The 14,746-nt window shown below is 53.8% G+C and overlaps 1 protein-coding gene across 1 annotated transcript in view; it reads left to right on the top strand.

The window, feature by feature from the left end:
• PALD1 (phosphatase domain containing paladin 1) overlaps positions 1–14,746 on the top strand; it is a 77,608-nt gene that overhangs the window by 46,152 nt on the left and 16,710 nt on the right. The window contains exons 15-17 of the mRNA XM_031949383.1: positions 508–648; positions 1,065–1,136; positions 3,407–3,547. Of these exons, the coding sequence (XP_031805243.1) occupies positions 508–648; positions 1,065–1,136; positions 3,407–3,547 (354 nt within the window). The remainder of the gene's footprint in view (positions 1–507; positions 649–1,064; positions 1,137–3,406; positions 3,548–14,746) is intronic.

Here is a 14,746-nt window from a genome sequence, read left to right as displayed (position 1 = left end):
GCACGCCCAGGGGGAGTGTCGGTGGGAAAGAAAAGTCTCCCGGATGACGGGGGCTTGTGGGGCAGCGGGGATTCCGGGTCAGGAGCTCTGAGTGCAGATCCAGCCTCAGACCTAGCGGCCGAGGGACTGCGCTGAGTCTCTTCAGTCCGGGACTTTTTAGCCTCAGTTTCCTCAGTTTTCTCAAAATGAGCTGGAGAAGAAAATGGCGAACAGGGCCCTGCCAGGGAAACCCCGGCTGGGGCCGCAAGGAGCCGGGCAGTTACAGAGGCCGCCCAGAGGGGGCGCCAGCCTGGGGGCGGGCAGGCGGGGGCGGGGCCGGGCTGGGGGCCCAGGGCTTGCTGCCCCCGAGTGGGAGTGGGAGTGATTGTGTGTGTGTGAGGAGGCGGGGCGTGTGTGTGAGGAGGCGGGGCGTGTATGTGAGGAGGCGGGGCGTGTATGTGAGGAGGCGGGGCCTGCACGCTCGGGCCCCTCCCCTCCCCCAGCCTCTGGTGTCCGTCTGCTCCCCAGGACTTTGAGCGCCTCCTGCAGGCGGTGAAGGAGGCGCTGGCCAAGGAGCCCAGCACCGGCTTCGTGTTCAGCTGCCTGAGCGGCCAGGGCCGGACCACGACGGCCATGGTGGTGGCCGTGCTCACCCTGTGGCACATTACCGTGGGTACCGCTGCTGGGGGGCAGTGGGAGCAGGTGCCGGCTGCCTCAGCCGCCCGAGTCGCTGGCATGGGGGACGGTGGGGGGCAGGGAGGATCACCAGGGAGTGGGGAGGACCACGGGGCTGCGGGGAGGATCACCAGGCAGCGGGGAGGATCACCAGGGAGTGGGGAGGACCACCGGGGAGCACTGCCCAGGAATGGGGAGGACTACCAAGGAGTAGGAAAGGTCACTAGAGAGTGGGAGGACCACCCACAGAAGGGGGGAGGAAAGCATTGGGAAGTCTGGCCGGCTCAGGGAGGGTCAGTGACCCCCGTGTCACCCAGCCCTGATGCAATAGCCCCCGCCTGAGAGGCAGTGAGTGTGCCTGTGGGTGTAAAAGCCGGCCCCAGCCCCTGCCCTCTGCTCTGCCCCCACAGGCCTTCCCCGAGATGGGCGAGGAGGAGATCGTGAGCGTGCCCGACGCCAAGTACACCAAGGGAGAGTTTGAGGTGAGGGCCCCCATCCCTGCCCTGAGGAGCCCGGCCCCTCCCGTGCGCCCCCGCTGGGCAGAGGGTGGGAGTGCATCACAGGCAGAAAGGGGCCCCTCAAGAAGCCTCTCTTTGAAGGGGAGGATGAAGCAGAGGTGGGAGAGGGTCCCCGGGGGGCTCTGCCCAACGCTCTGGGGCTTCGGAGCGGGAAGAGAATTCTGGGTAAATCTGGCTGAAGCGCCACGTGGGGCCGGGGCTCCTTGGGGCAGGCAGCCGGGGAGGACGCTTATTGTTAGAGGGGGCTTTTCCTTAAGAACCTCCAGGCCAAAGTGACCTCCTCGGTCCTGCCCCCCCCCCGGTCTGCTCCTGGCCAAACCCCTCAGGGACGCACCCAGGGGAGGGGCTGGGGCAGAGGATGGCCGCTTCCTTCCTCCTGGAGGCTGCTTCCCAGAGTGCGGAGCACCCAGCGGGCGGCCCAGGGGCACGGAACTGCGGGGCTTAAAAGGGCAGCTGGCTGGCCCAGTGGCTGGAGTCTGGGCCCGGGGCAGGGGAGGGTCGTCCTCCTGAGCTCGTTGGACCTCAGACACACATTCCATCCTATTTGCCTCAGTTTCCCTCTCTGTAAAATGAGCTGGAGAAAGGATCTTTGCCCAGAAAACCCCAAAGGAGGTTACCGGGAGTTGGACACAGCTGGCAAACTCAGTGACAGTGAGGCTTCATAAATGCTTTTTTGTTCACTCCTTGTCAGGATTTGAACCCAAGTTTTTGTGGCTCCAGGCCTGCGGGCTTCCCCCCGCCCCTCAATACCTCCCTTAGTGTTCGGAGTCACAAGAGCTGAGAGCTGGAGGGTCATCCCCGCCGGGGACCTTCAGGAACCAGCGATCTCAGGGGCAGAGAGCTGGGAGAGAGCAGTCCCTGCCCGCGGGAAGCTTAGATTCTAACAGGGAGGAAACCGGGGGGGGGGGGGGGGGGGGGGAGAGAGAGAGAGAGAGAGATTATGTGCATGTGTGACTGTGGGATTGTGTGACTGATTTTGTGTGAGTGTGCATGTGTGTGTATAGGTATATAGGTGTATTTATGTATGTAAAATGTGGATGCATGGATATATACATGTGTTCTTACACACAGATATCCCCACGCACACATGCATACATATATGTGTATGTACAATATAGCAATGTACACACATAAATACCCATATGTATGTAGCAATATGTGCACACACATGCATATGCATATATGCATAGTTATAAATATACTGATATGAGTCTGTACATACATAGAAACAAAATGTACATTTTATATATTTATGTGTAAATATGTATCTATAGAATACACATTTATATATCCGTATATAACATATAGAAACAAACGCATATAATTCCAGACCCATTTTCTATGCAGAGTGCCTGCATATGATTAAAAGGTTTAAATGTAGGAACGTGCATCTGGAAAAAGGAAATGTACCCACGTGTGTTTCTATAAAAGCAGACTGTGCACATTTCTGTACATGCATTTGCACGTTTTCATATATAGAGTAAGTCCGAGGGGCTTTGGGGAGGAGGCACTCATCGCTGAGGAGATAAAGGCCTCCCTAGGGGACACCCCAGACGGGATTCTGGGAAGCTGCCTCCCAGGCCGGGGGTGCTGCCGAGGCAGAAGCTGGCGATGAGATCCGGGATATTGTGGATTAGGAGCATTAAGGAGTGCGGTTTGGCCGCCCTGGTGCAAGCAAAAAGGAATCTGGGGAAGGAGGCTGGAGGGTAGGACAGGGTCAAAGGGAAAGACGCTTCTTGGATGCTTTTTAGATGTTTGTGGGGGGCATTCAGTGTGAAATGTTCTGTATAATTCAGTGGATTAAACAGGATATCCCATATCACAAATATTTCTTTCCACAAAGATTGTTGTTGTGGAGATGTCAGTCTTGTCTGGCTCTTCCTGACCTTCTTTGGGGCAAAGACACTGAAGTGGTTTGCCATTTCCTTCTGCAGCTTGTGGTACAGATGAGGGAAACTGAGGCAGACAGGCTTGGTGACTTGGCCAGGGTCACGCAGTTGGAATGTCTTCTCAGAAAGTTCAGGCTCCCTGACATCACTAGGGTGGTCCCAGATTGCCACTGGAGCCTCACGGGAGGTCACATAAAACAGACTCCCCAAGGGCAGTAGCCGTGTCACAATGACCAACAGCCCCTTCCACCCTTGCAGCCACCTGGGGCGGCCCTCCCGGAGGAGGGGGCGGCCCATCAGGGACTCCTGGGTTGCCTCCTCTGCCCTTTTCTCTCTTTGATGCAGGTGGTGATGAAGGTGGTCCAGCTGCTGCCGGATGGGCATCGGATAAAGAAGGAGGTGGACATGGCCCTGGACACAGTCAGCGAGACCATGACCCCGATGCACTACCACCTGCGGGAGATCATCATTTGCACCTACCGCCAGGTGAGCCTCCCTGCCGCTCGGGCCGGGCGCGTCCCCTCTGACAACGCCCCTCAGGCAGGCGCCGAATGGCACCGAGTGCACATGTGAGCTGAAGACACGGGGCGGGTCAGCTCTCAGCAACAGGAGGTGAGCTCAGCCTGGGCCCAAGCTCTCAGATCGGCAGCTGGGCCCGAGGTAGCCGGGGGCTGTTCTTGGGATCCTGGAGGAAGGACGGACCAGCAGCGGGCAGGCTCTTTCTGGGCAGGACCCTTGGGCCAAATAGAGTAGGATGAAGTTTGCTGGGGCCAGGCTCATCTGCGTCAGATACAGATCTGTTTCCCTTTGGGTCCAAAAAATCAATCACAGAAGAGCAAGATGGTGGGGGCTTGGCCAGAGACCGTAGTTCTGAGTTCTGAGAGGCCGGGGTGGTGCTGGGCTGTATCCTGGGTGAGGAAGGCGCAGGGAGGCAGGGGGCCCGCAGTGCTCTGCCCTCCTCGGGAAGCAGCTGGAGGCCGGGGACATGGCTCGAGAAGGAAACGGATGGACTGAGGGAGCTTGGGGGGCGCTTGTGGAGGGGCCGTCCCACAGCAGAAGGGCCCTGGGTTGGCCCGGCCTCAGAGGGCTGGGCTGGGAAGAGACGGGTGGAGTTTGCAAAGAGGCTAATCTCGCTTGGATTTGGGGGAGGTCTCGGCAAAGGCCGTCTGAGGGGCTCTTCCAGGGGCGGGAGGCTTCTGCCCACCACTTGTTGGGTCTGTGGTAGTGGAGGTTCCTTGACACATGGTGGAACTAACTGAAGCCGTCTTCAAATTCTGTGGATTTCAAACAGTTGTGTAGATGATGACAATGAGGAGGATTATGAGGAAGAGGAGGATGATTTTTTGCTAAGGCAATCGGGGTTAAGTGACCTGCCCAGGGTCACATAGCCAGGAATTGTGTCTGAGGCCGGATTTGAGCTCAGGTCCTCCTGCCTCCAGGGCCAGTGCTCCCCCCTGCGCCATCCCGCTGCCCCTGTGGAGATGGTTCTTTGCCCACTCTCTGCCTCGCCTCCAGACCGAGGTGTTTTTCAGAGGCAGGAAACATGGAGGCTCCTGTGCTCCTGCACAGGCCAGGGAAATCCCCTGCACAGGCAGAGACGCCCGCCCGGGCATCCCTGCTAGGACACTCTTGCTCATGTCTTCCATCTATTTGCCACAAGAGGGCTCCCTCGGGTGCTTTAAAAGCCAACTGAAAATTGGTCATTATCCTGGACTCTACCTGCTGGGCTTCCCAGCCCCGGGCTGCTGATAAAGGCTCCCAAAGGGATACTCTGAGGGAAAAAAGGCAAAGTGAGGGCAGGCTGACCCTTCCTTTGGTGTGTCTGTGAGGGCTCAGATTCGGGGCTCAGCTCCGGCTGCCAAGGGGTGTGTTCTAGGTTGCTGTTTCTCCCACCACCAGCCCCGGGGGTGATAATGGCAGAGGGATCGTTTTTGGGGTGTGGAGGGGGCCAAGTATGGGTCCCCTGGGAATCCTGCTGGGGGAAGGGGTGGGGGGGGTGTAGCCATGATCCTAGCAGATGTGGGCGCTGGGGGCTGGATGGGAGGGATTTCCCAGAGTTCCCTCCTGCTGCCTGGGATGCCCAGCTTCCTACACACACACACACACACACACTCACTTACTCTCACATACACACTCACACACTGCCCTTAATGACTTTTAATAAAACTGAGAAAGCCCCTCCCCCTCCTAACTCTGGGGTGGAGCTTTGTCTCCTGGCCCTGGGAGGGGAAGGTGCCCAGAGCTTGGGGGACCCCCTCTCCAGGAGGCCACAGGGCCCCTGAGATGGCCTCCAGGCTCCAAAAGCCCCCAGACCCCGAGCCGGCTCCCCTGCTGCTGGCCCGAGCTTTCTCCCAGGTAGCCCGGGGTTCCTCAGCCACCCGATCCACGCCCCTCCCCACTAGCCCACCCTAAGGCCAGCTATAGAAGCACAGTCAGGAGGGCTGGCATTGCCTCCTGCTCTGTACTTCTCAGCTGTGTGGACAGGTCACAGTCTCAGGGGCAGCTGGCGGCCCACTGGTTAGTGCCCTGGGCCCGGAGGCAGAAAACTCGAATTCAGGCCCAGCCAGATTCTTAGTGGCTGTGGGACTCTGGCCAGGTCACTGAGGTCATGAACTTATAGCCTCTTTCGGTTTTCTCAGTCATAAAGTGGGCATAACCAGTAGTGCCCACCTCCCAGGGGGCAGTGGTTGGGAGGGCACTTAGCACAGTGCCTGGCACACAGTAAGTGCTTAATAAATGCTAGTTGATGGAGAGGTCATGTGGGGTGCACAGGGACCTCAGCCCTCTTACTGGAGCGGTACTTCTCAATCTCAGGGGAGGGGGTTACTTTAGGTTGGGTCCCCCTACCTCCTTTGCCAGAAAACACTGGGTCTCTCCATTCATGGCCCACCAGGTGCTGGGAGGCTGGGAGCTGCCTTCCTCACCGCTCAGGAGGGCTCAGAGGGCCCCAGGGGCAGGGAGGGGACGGCTCTGAGTGATGGGAGGGGGGGCTTGGGTGTCAATGATTCGTGATACCTGAGCTCTTGCTTTCTAGGAGCTTCTTGAATGGGAGGGCGGCCTGGATGGACAGACTGGGACTTAACTCCCAGCCCTGGGTGGTTGGGGTGTCCTAAGGTCCTTGGGAGGGCGGAATTCACAAAATCACAGAATGTTGGAGCTGGTTGGGGCCCTGGGACAGAGAACCCAGGAACACAGAACGTGGAAGGCCCGAGCTGGGGCCCTGGGATGGGGGATGTTTAACAGGACGTGGCCTGTCCGAGCTGTAAGAGGCCTGGAGTCTTGAGCCTCAGCGCCCAGAAGTGAGAGTGTCCTGCTTGCAGCTCAGGCCGCCGGACTGGGAGGGTGCCCTTACGGCCTTTCTCCAGGCTACATTTTAGAGAGTGAGGGCCCGGGGCCCTGGAGGGGGGGCTTTGCTCAGGGCCGCCTGGCTGGCGAGGGGTGGGGCTGGCCTGTATATAGCCAGGTGCCCTGGCCCTGGGGCCAGACCCCAAGAAGCCAGAGCAGCAGCAGCAGCGGCACCCCCCCCCCGCACCCCCCCCCAACTCCAGTGTGGACTCAGCTCTGGTCTGGGCGATGACTGCCCCCATGAGCGGGTGCCTGAGGAGGGTCCCAGGGGCAGCCGGCCATTTGGTGTCGGCCACAGTAGCTGGAGGAAGCACCGGAGTCGGAGGGTGCTTCCCAGAGGCTGGGCCCCTCGTCCCCCTCCCCTCCCTTCTGCTGCCTTACTCTAATTGAGAACACATGCCCCTGCTTCTGGGTGGATCCCGAGCCAGCTTCCCTCCACCAGGGCCTCCCAACTCCCAAGAACTGCCCCAGGCCTGGGCTTTCCGAGCTACCCCTTGGCGTTAGGATTGTGGGAAGGGGAAAGCGATGGGAGGGGGAGCACTGAGCCCCCCAGGGGCTTTCCATTCTCAGCTGCAGCCCTGGGTGCAATGAGGGGATCTGGCATTCCGAGAAGGGTGGCGGAAAGGGTTAGGGTTATCTCCATCTGCCATTTATTCTCTGGGACTTCACCTCTCCTAGCCTTAGTTTCTCCATCTGTGTTATGGGGAAAACCCATGTATTCCCACGGTTCTTTCTGGGGTAACTCATTGTAAACTGTAAAACACCACACAGGTTGATTTCCTCATTTTTCAGACGAGGAAACTGAGGCTGAGAGTGCTGTGAGATGCCCCTGGCTGGCAAACCCCAGAGCCAGACTGCGAGCCCATGCCCTCTGCCCCCAGAGGCGATGCTCTTTGACGCTGCTTTTTGATGTTGTTACTGAAGCGAACCTTGGGCTGGCAGCCACGCAGTTGGGTCTTGGCCCCAGCTCTGCCTCTAACTGGCTCAGTGACCTTGGAGGGGTTGCGTCCCCTGTGTGTGCACAGGGTGGGGAAAGGGAAGGCCACCATTTTTCGTAATGGGCGGTGATTGATTGCTTTTCCTGAGGGACCTGCTCCATCCTGAGCCCTCCCTGAGGTGCCCCTCCTCCTCAGGGACTGAGCTTGAGTCTCCCCCGCCCCTGCACTCATGGCCAAGTCCAGGACCAAGGCCATTGCCTCAGGGAGAAGTCTACATGGGTAGGGTTTAACTGCAGAGCACCTGGAGTTTATTATACTTGTAAAAACAAAGCACGTTTTAAAAGGGCACTAAATATTTAATTTAAAGGGAGAAAATGATTTTAGCAGGGCCTGGGGTTCCCTGCGTCTCTAAAAAACCTCCAGAGACAGAGAGACCATTCTGAGAGGAGCGGCTCGGCGGCCAGCGGGGTTTTATGTGGGTACAGCTGGAGGTGGCGCTGTCTGGGGCAGAGTTCGGGTCAGGTCAGGAGGAAGGGGGGACTCAGGGCTTCTCAGGATTCCCTGATCCTCAGAGCTCAGAGGGGCCCTAGAGAACCTTCATGCAGCATCCGAGTTAAGTAAAGCCCAGGGGGAAAGGCCTTGAATGGGATCACAGGGCTAGTTCAGAATGGGGGCAAGGGGAGGGCAGTGGAGGGGGCCACGACCCCCGCTAAGCTTGTCTCCAACCAGAGAGCTTGGAGTCCCTCTCACTGTGAGGCTATATGCTCCACAAGTGCCATATTTACATCCTCATGGACTTTCCTGGGGCCATTCTGGGTAAACCGGATCCCTCCAGGCAACGGGCTGACAAGTGGTCATCCTGGTTTCCCCGGAAGTTGGTCAGGGATGGAGGAATATTCTTCCTCCCCAGGCAGCCTAAATCTATTGCTGTGAGTTGGGGGGACCTGCCTACCCCAAGCATGTGAGTTGGGGGGACCTGTCTACCCCAAGCGTGTGAAGACTTCCCCTGGAGGACACTTTGCTCCAAGGCGGCTGAAGGAAGCGTGGGGAGTGCTTGGGGCTCTGTCAGACACTCCCAGGCTCGCCCGTTGCATCCCGGGCCATGGCCAGTCTGGGCTTTTGTCCTGCCACCAAACTGGGATGACTGGCAGAGAGAATGGGGCTGACTGTGTCTCACTTAAACGTATTCACCCTCTAGTCAAGATATCACTTTGTGATGTCAAAAGTGAAGGACAAACAACAATTCTGTTGCTGTTCCCCTTTAATTATCAGTACCTTTCTTCCTTATTGAGCCTAAATCTGCCTCTTGGCAGCTTCTCCTCCTCGTTCACTTGTGCCCCCTAGAGCCAAGCAGGACAGGCCTAATCCTTCGTCCTTGGGACGATTCCCAAGGCCTCCCTTTGTCGCCTCCAGTATGAACAGATGGCCTGGACCCTTTCAGCGAATTTCTTCGATTGTGTCATGGAAGGGCGGCCCCAGAGTCACAGTGAGCCTTCGTCCAGCCTTGGATTTGGAGCAAGGGCAATGTCTCGGTCTCCAGGGGTTGGAGAAAGTGCGGGCTGGGGGAGAGTGAGAAAAGGGAGGCAGGTTATAGCTGCCACTGAGCCTCCCGGGGGGACTGAGCCCCCAGTCTCTCCTGACTTAGTAATAGGGTGAATGCACAAATGAAAAAGCCCTTACTAAACAGCTAATGTCCAGAACTTTGTGTGCACACAGAAAAGGGAGCCGTGGTTCCTGCTTTTAGGGACCTTACTTTTCACAGGGGGAGACAACATGTATCTGAGGGTTTGGCTACCAGATGGCTGGCAAGGCACACCTCCCCCCCCCCCCCCCCCCCCCCCCCCCCCCCCCCCGCTTGTTAGGCTCTCCTGAGACAACATAGACAGTTCATGGCAAGGCTGAGGGGCTTCGTAAATGTTAGTGATTGTTATTAAGTGCTTGAGGTGAGATTTGAATTTGGTGCTTTCCGACTCCCAAGCCCAGCTCCCTGGGTCACAGAGCAGCCGTAAGGGAGGACAGTGTGGGATAGGGCCAGGCCCAGGGTCCGAGGCCCTGTGTTCAGGTCTTGGGCAAGCCATTTGCTTCTGCATCTCAGGAGAGGTTTAGACGATGTTTTCCGTGGGCCCTCTGGACTCTATCTAAGTCTGGGCCCCCATGCATGGTAGAGAGTCCACGGGGCCCAGTTTGGGGCTTGGTGTTAGAACGGGAGCTCACTCTGACACTCTGAGCTCTCCAAACTTGCTTCCTCCTCTGTCGAAGGTTTTGCAGGCTCCCCAAGCTCTCCCCCAGCTCCGACCACCTCTGGGATTCTGAGGCTGGGCTGCAGCCACTTTGGGCGTCAGACTGGAGGGTCTGTGCGGGAAACATGGGCAGGGCCCCGGAAAGCAGAGCCCCAGTTATCCTTGCCGTTGGGCCCTGTGGTTAAATCCATTTAGAGCTCTGGAGGAGGTGCCCTGGGCAGCCATGGCCCGGGCGCTGGGGTGTTATTATCTGCTTGACAAAGCCACTGTGCAATTTGGTCTCCCCAGCCGTCTGTGCCCAGAGGGCCCTTGGTGGGGCACACCAAAGGGAGGGATGGCCCTGGGTGGAAGCTGGAGAGTGGCGGAGGCCTCTGTGCTTGGGACTCAGAGCCTCAGCCTCTCTTGTGGATCCAGACCCTTGAAAGAAAGGAGAACTCATTCCATGTCAAGTCACTCTGCAAGTCGATGAAAACTTGTGCTTGAGACACGTCGTTCAAAATATTACTTGGCAAGGGATAGTTGAGCCATGGTGGGGTAAGCGGGGTCCTACTCCCAATTTGTTCCTAACTTGCTTGGCTGGTCCCTTCCAGGTCTGAGATTCTATGTTCCATGTCTTAAGGTCCTGTCTAGTTCTGACATTCTGGATTCTAAGGTCCTTTCAAGTTTTGAAATTCTATGTTCAAAGATCCCTTCTAATTCTGGCATTCTAGGTTATAAGGTCCCCTCAAGTTCAGAAATTCTATGTTCCATATTCCAAAGTCCCTTTTAGTTTTGATATTCTAAGTTCTAGGTTCAGAGGTCCCTTCTTCGTTCTGAAATTCTGTGCTGTATGTTCCAAGATCCCTTCTAGTTCTGATGGTCTGGGTTCTAAGGTCCCTTCCAGTTTTGAAATTTTGTGTTCCATGTTCCAAGGTCCCTCATAGTCTCAACACTTTCAGGTTCTAGATTCTAAGGTCTCTTCCAGTTTTGGAATTCTGTGTTCCAAGGAGCCTTTAGCTTCACACATTCTAGGTTCTTGATCTTGAGGTCCTTTCCAAGTCTGAATTTTATGCTTAATGTTCCAAGAACCCTTCCAGCAGGGGACATTCTAAGTTCAGCTTTCTAAAGTGCTTTCGTCTCTAATGTTACAAAATCTGTTACACACAGATTTAGGTTCTCTCAACTCTGACATTCTCTGAATTTCATTCATAGGGATCTAGAAGCCACTAAGAGGGTTCATTGAGCCCACTAATCCAACTCCTTCATTTTACAGATAAGGAGACTGAGGCCCAGAAGGCCCTATCAGTGGTGAATCCCTGGGTGTGGAATTGAAAGTGCAGCTGGAAGCAAGTGTGGATTTGAGTTTGGGGTTTTAGAAGATCAGAGTTTACCAGGTCACAATCCTTAATTAGCAGAGCCAGGAGAGAGCTCACATGGGCCTTGAAGGCAGACTTCACCGCCCCCCCCCATTTGCCCATGCCCCCAAACCTGTTCAGTGTCTCTTGAACCCAAGTTCGCATCCCTTTTCCTCCTCTCCCCTCTCAGCCAACACTTGCCAGCTGATCAGAAAGGGGCTTCTGGGACAAGTTTGCCAGTTGATTTGGGGAGAGGGGATTGTGAATTTCCCATCCATTGCAGGGGGACCCCGGCTCATGGCTGCTCTTGGTCTGTCCAGCTTGTAACACCGTTGCGACCCCCCCCCCCCAGCAGGGGCTTTGTGCCGGCTCTTGAACCCAATTTCATGTTAATCTCAGGTGATTCCAAGTGTGGGAGGCGGCCAGGAATGGCCCAGCCCACTTCCTCCCCCATTCCGTTCCCTAATTGACTCCCCAGGGCCTCGGCGTGCTTCCTCGCCTGCTGCATCTGGATGCTTACTTAAGCCCTCACCCTGCCATGACCGCTTTTTGGGCTATGCAAACCAGACGGCTCTGACCCGCTCTGCACAGTGGAAAGAATGCTGGAGCCAGAGGCAGGGGAGTCTAGCTGAGGATCAGTGGCCGTCTTGGCTCCACTTCCCCCTGTAACACTTTGCTGAGGACTCCAGGAGGATCCCGGAGCCTCAGCTTCCTCATCTGTGTAATGGGGAAAACAACTCCTGGGCTGTAGATTTTTTTCTTCATGGACTTTGTCTTTTTGCACTCTGTAGGAATGGGGAGGGCTTTGGGTTATGATTGTGATTGATGAGGGCTTTCCAGGATAAAGACGGTCCAAGTCTTGCTTTAGCACATAATAACAGCGTTTACTGTGTGTCGGGCATTCGGCCAAGAGCTTTACAAAGGCAATCTCATTTGGTCTCCCCACAATCCTGAGAGGGAGATGCTTTCTTGTGCTCATTTTACAATAAACTGAGGTAAGCGGAAGTTAAGTTGTCTTGTGAAAGAGCACAAAGCTAGTCAACATCTAAGGCTGGATTAGAAGGCAGACTTTCCCAACTTCAGTGCCGGCTCTCCATCTGCTGCATCCATCTGCCTCCATCCTGGGTGTGTGACCCTGAGCAAAAGACTTCCTTCTCAGCGCTCTAGGCAGCATCCCAAGCCCCAGTGGTGCAGAGGAGAGGGCAGTTTGGGTGCACGGAGGGCGGTTTTTCATCTGCGTGTATCCTGGGACAAAGAAATCGCAGGTCACTCCCTATTCCTCTCCCAGCCATCATTATGGGTATCCTTGGGGTTGGGAGGCTTCCTTTCTGACCCAGCTCTGACATTTACCAGTTGGGTGACCTTGTTTGTTTCACCCTCCTCTGAAAAAAGGAAATAATTATTATTTCTGCTTTCTGACATGGAGTTCTTGTCTCTTTTCCCCTTTAGAGTGTGACCATATTTTGCCTTTCTTTGCATCCCTAGCACTTAGTACAGTGCCTGACATGGAGAAGGTGCTCAATAAATGCTTGTTGGTAACTGACTGAAGGTGCAGCCTTCATAAGCAATTTTTGTGTCTACAGTGTGCCAGGCCGGGGATATGAAACAATTCCTGCCCTTAGGGAGATTCTGTCTGGAATGACAGCCTGTTCATGTCCATTTTTGTATCAATTAATCAGCATGTGTGTATTCATTAAGTACCTACTATGTGCCAAAAGTCATATAGTCCTATCTTTAAAGAGCTGGAGTGTGTATGTGTGTTATATATACACATGGACACAGAATAGATACAACATGATTTTATGTTTGTGAATATGTATATATAAAATAGATACAAAGTGGTTGTGTAATACACAAAATGGATACAAAGTGATTTGTGTGTGTTTATACACAAAAAATAAGTATGAGGTGATGTGTGTATGTATATATGTATATGCACACACATATAAAACAACAAATGATTTTGTGTGTATGTATATCCAAAATAGATACAAAGTTATTGTGTACATATACAAAATGGATACAAAGTGATTTGTATGTGTGTGTTTATATACAAAAAATACAGGGCGATTGTATGGTGTGTGCATACACACACACACACACAAATAGATACAAGATGATTTTATGTTTGTGTATATGTATATACAAAATAGATACAAAGTTATCGTGTATGTACACAAAATGGATACAAGGTGATTTGTGTGTGTGTTCATACACATCAAAAAAATATATATATATATACACACACACACATCATAACAAGGTGATGGTGTGTATATACACAAATATATCTGTAAAACAAGACAGATACATATATTTACACATACACCAAGTAGATATGAGGTGATTGTGTGTGTTGTGGGGTGGGGCATGAGCAAGGATGTTAATGGAGACAGATGCAAACTTAAAGGTGCAATCCAAGTGGGACCTAGTATCATTCTGATTCGCTGTTCTTTTTGGGGGGGATCGTGATGTGTCAGTGGGGCCGGTGTGGCCGTTTCCCCGGACAGTCGGCACCAGGCCACTGGCTGCAGTTCCCAGGACCTCTGGGAGAGGGCTGGGGAAGGGAGAGGCCGGTCCGGCTGTGGCGGCCACCTGGGTCTGGGATCTGCAGACACCTTCTCCTGCAGCTCCCATCATCTGTGCTTTTGCCAGGAATATCCTGAGCCGAGCTCCACATTCCGCTTGTCTGAAAGTCCTTCCAGGCTTCCATAAGTCTTGGATTTCGAAACGTACCAGGACTTGTTAATTTCTTGGCAGGTGAGGTTAAGGATAACAGCATTCTCTCCTGGGCTGCTTCCCCAGCTTCCCCTTCTCCCCAGCAGCCTCTTCCCCTATTCCACACGGTGCTTGGCCCCTCTCCACAATTGGCAATCAGATCATGCTTTAATAATAAGTAATTAGGGAAAAATACTCCCCGGGATTCAGAGTTTTTCCTCCCTGCAGCGTCAAGAATATTCCGAGGCTGTTTGTAAGAAAGTGGTGCCGGGCTTTCTGGAGGTCTCTCCTCTACCATAAATCAGGAAAGAAGCTCTGGAATTCTTCAGGAAATGATGCTTTGTCCAGGGGAGAGGGACTGGGGCTGGCTAATTTCTGGAGCTGTTACACTGCGTAATTCAGTTAGGCAGGAGAAAAAGTTCTTCCTGCTCTTGGCGAGGCTCAGGGACGGTTCAGGGCAGACAGGCGATTGTAAGACAACAGTCTGGGAGTTCCTAACCTGGAATCTGTAAATTTGATTTAATTTTTTTTATATTCTAAGAGAATTGATTTCCTTTGTAATGATATATATTTTGTCTTATATGCTTAAAATTTTATTTTGAGAAGTCCATATACTTTATCAGACTGCCCTAAGGGTCCTTGATATAAAAAGAGGAAGAAATCCTGATTTAATCCAATCCCATTTTACAGAGAAGGAAACCAACTAAGAAAGAGGAAGTTACTTGCCCAAGATTACACAAGGATTGAGTGATTTTAATAATGTTAATGATAGTGACATTTATATAGCAAGTAAGGTGGTGCAGTGGATAGAACATTGGGTCTGGAGTCAGAAAGACCTGAGTTCAAACACTTACTACCTGTGTGATTTTGGGCAAGTCACTTAACCCTGTTTGCCTCAGTTTCCTCATCTGTAAAATGAGCTGGAGAAGAAAATGACAAACCACTCCAGTGTTTTGCCAAGAAATCCCCAAATGGGATCGCAAAGCATCAGACAGGACTGAAGCAACAAAATGTTTGAGAAGAGATCAGTAGATTTTACCAGATTGCCAAAGAGGTCCATAGTACAAAAAAGGTTTTACGTACTTCTACTCCATGAATTTGCTTATTTGG

Source organism: Sarcophilus harrisii, chromosome 2 (assembly GCF_902635505.1).
Source record: "Sarcophilus harrisii chromosome 2, mSarHar1.11, whole genome shotgun sequence".
In the NCBI taxonomy this organism is placed as follows: domain Eukaryota; kingdom Metazoa; phylum Chordata; class Mammalia; order Dasyuromorphia; family Dasyuridae; genus Sarcophilus; species Sarcophilus harrisii.
The sequence above is the reverse complement of the archived record's forward strand: the minus strand, read 5'-3'. Positions and strand labels throughout refer to the sequence as shown.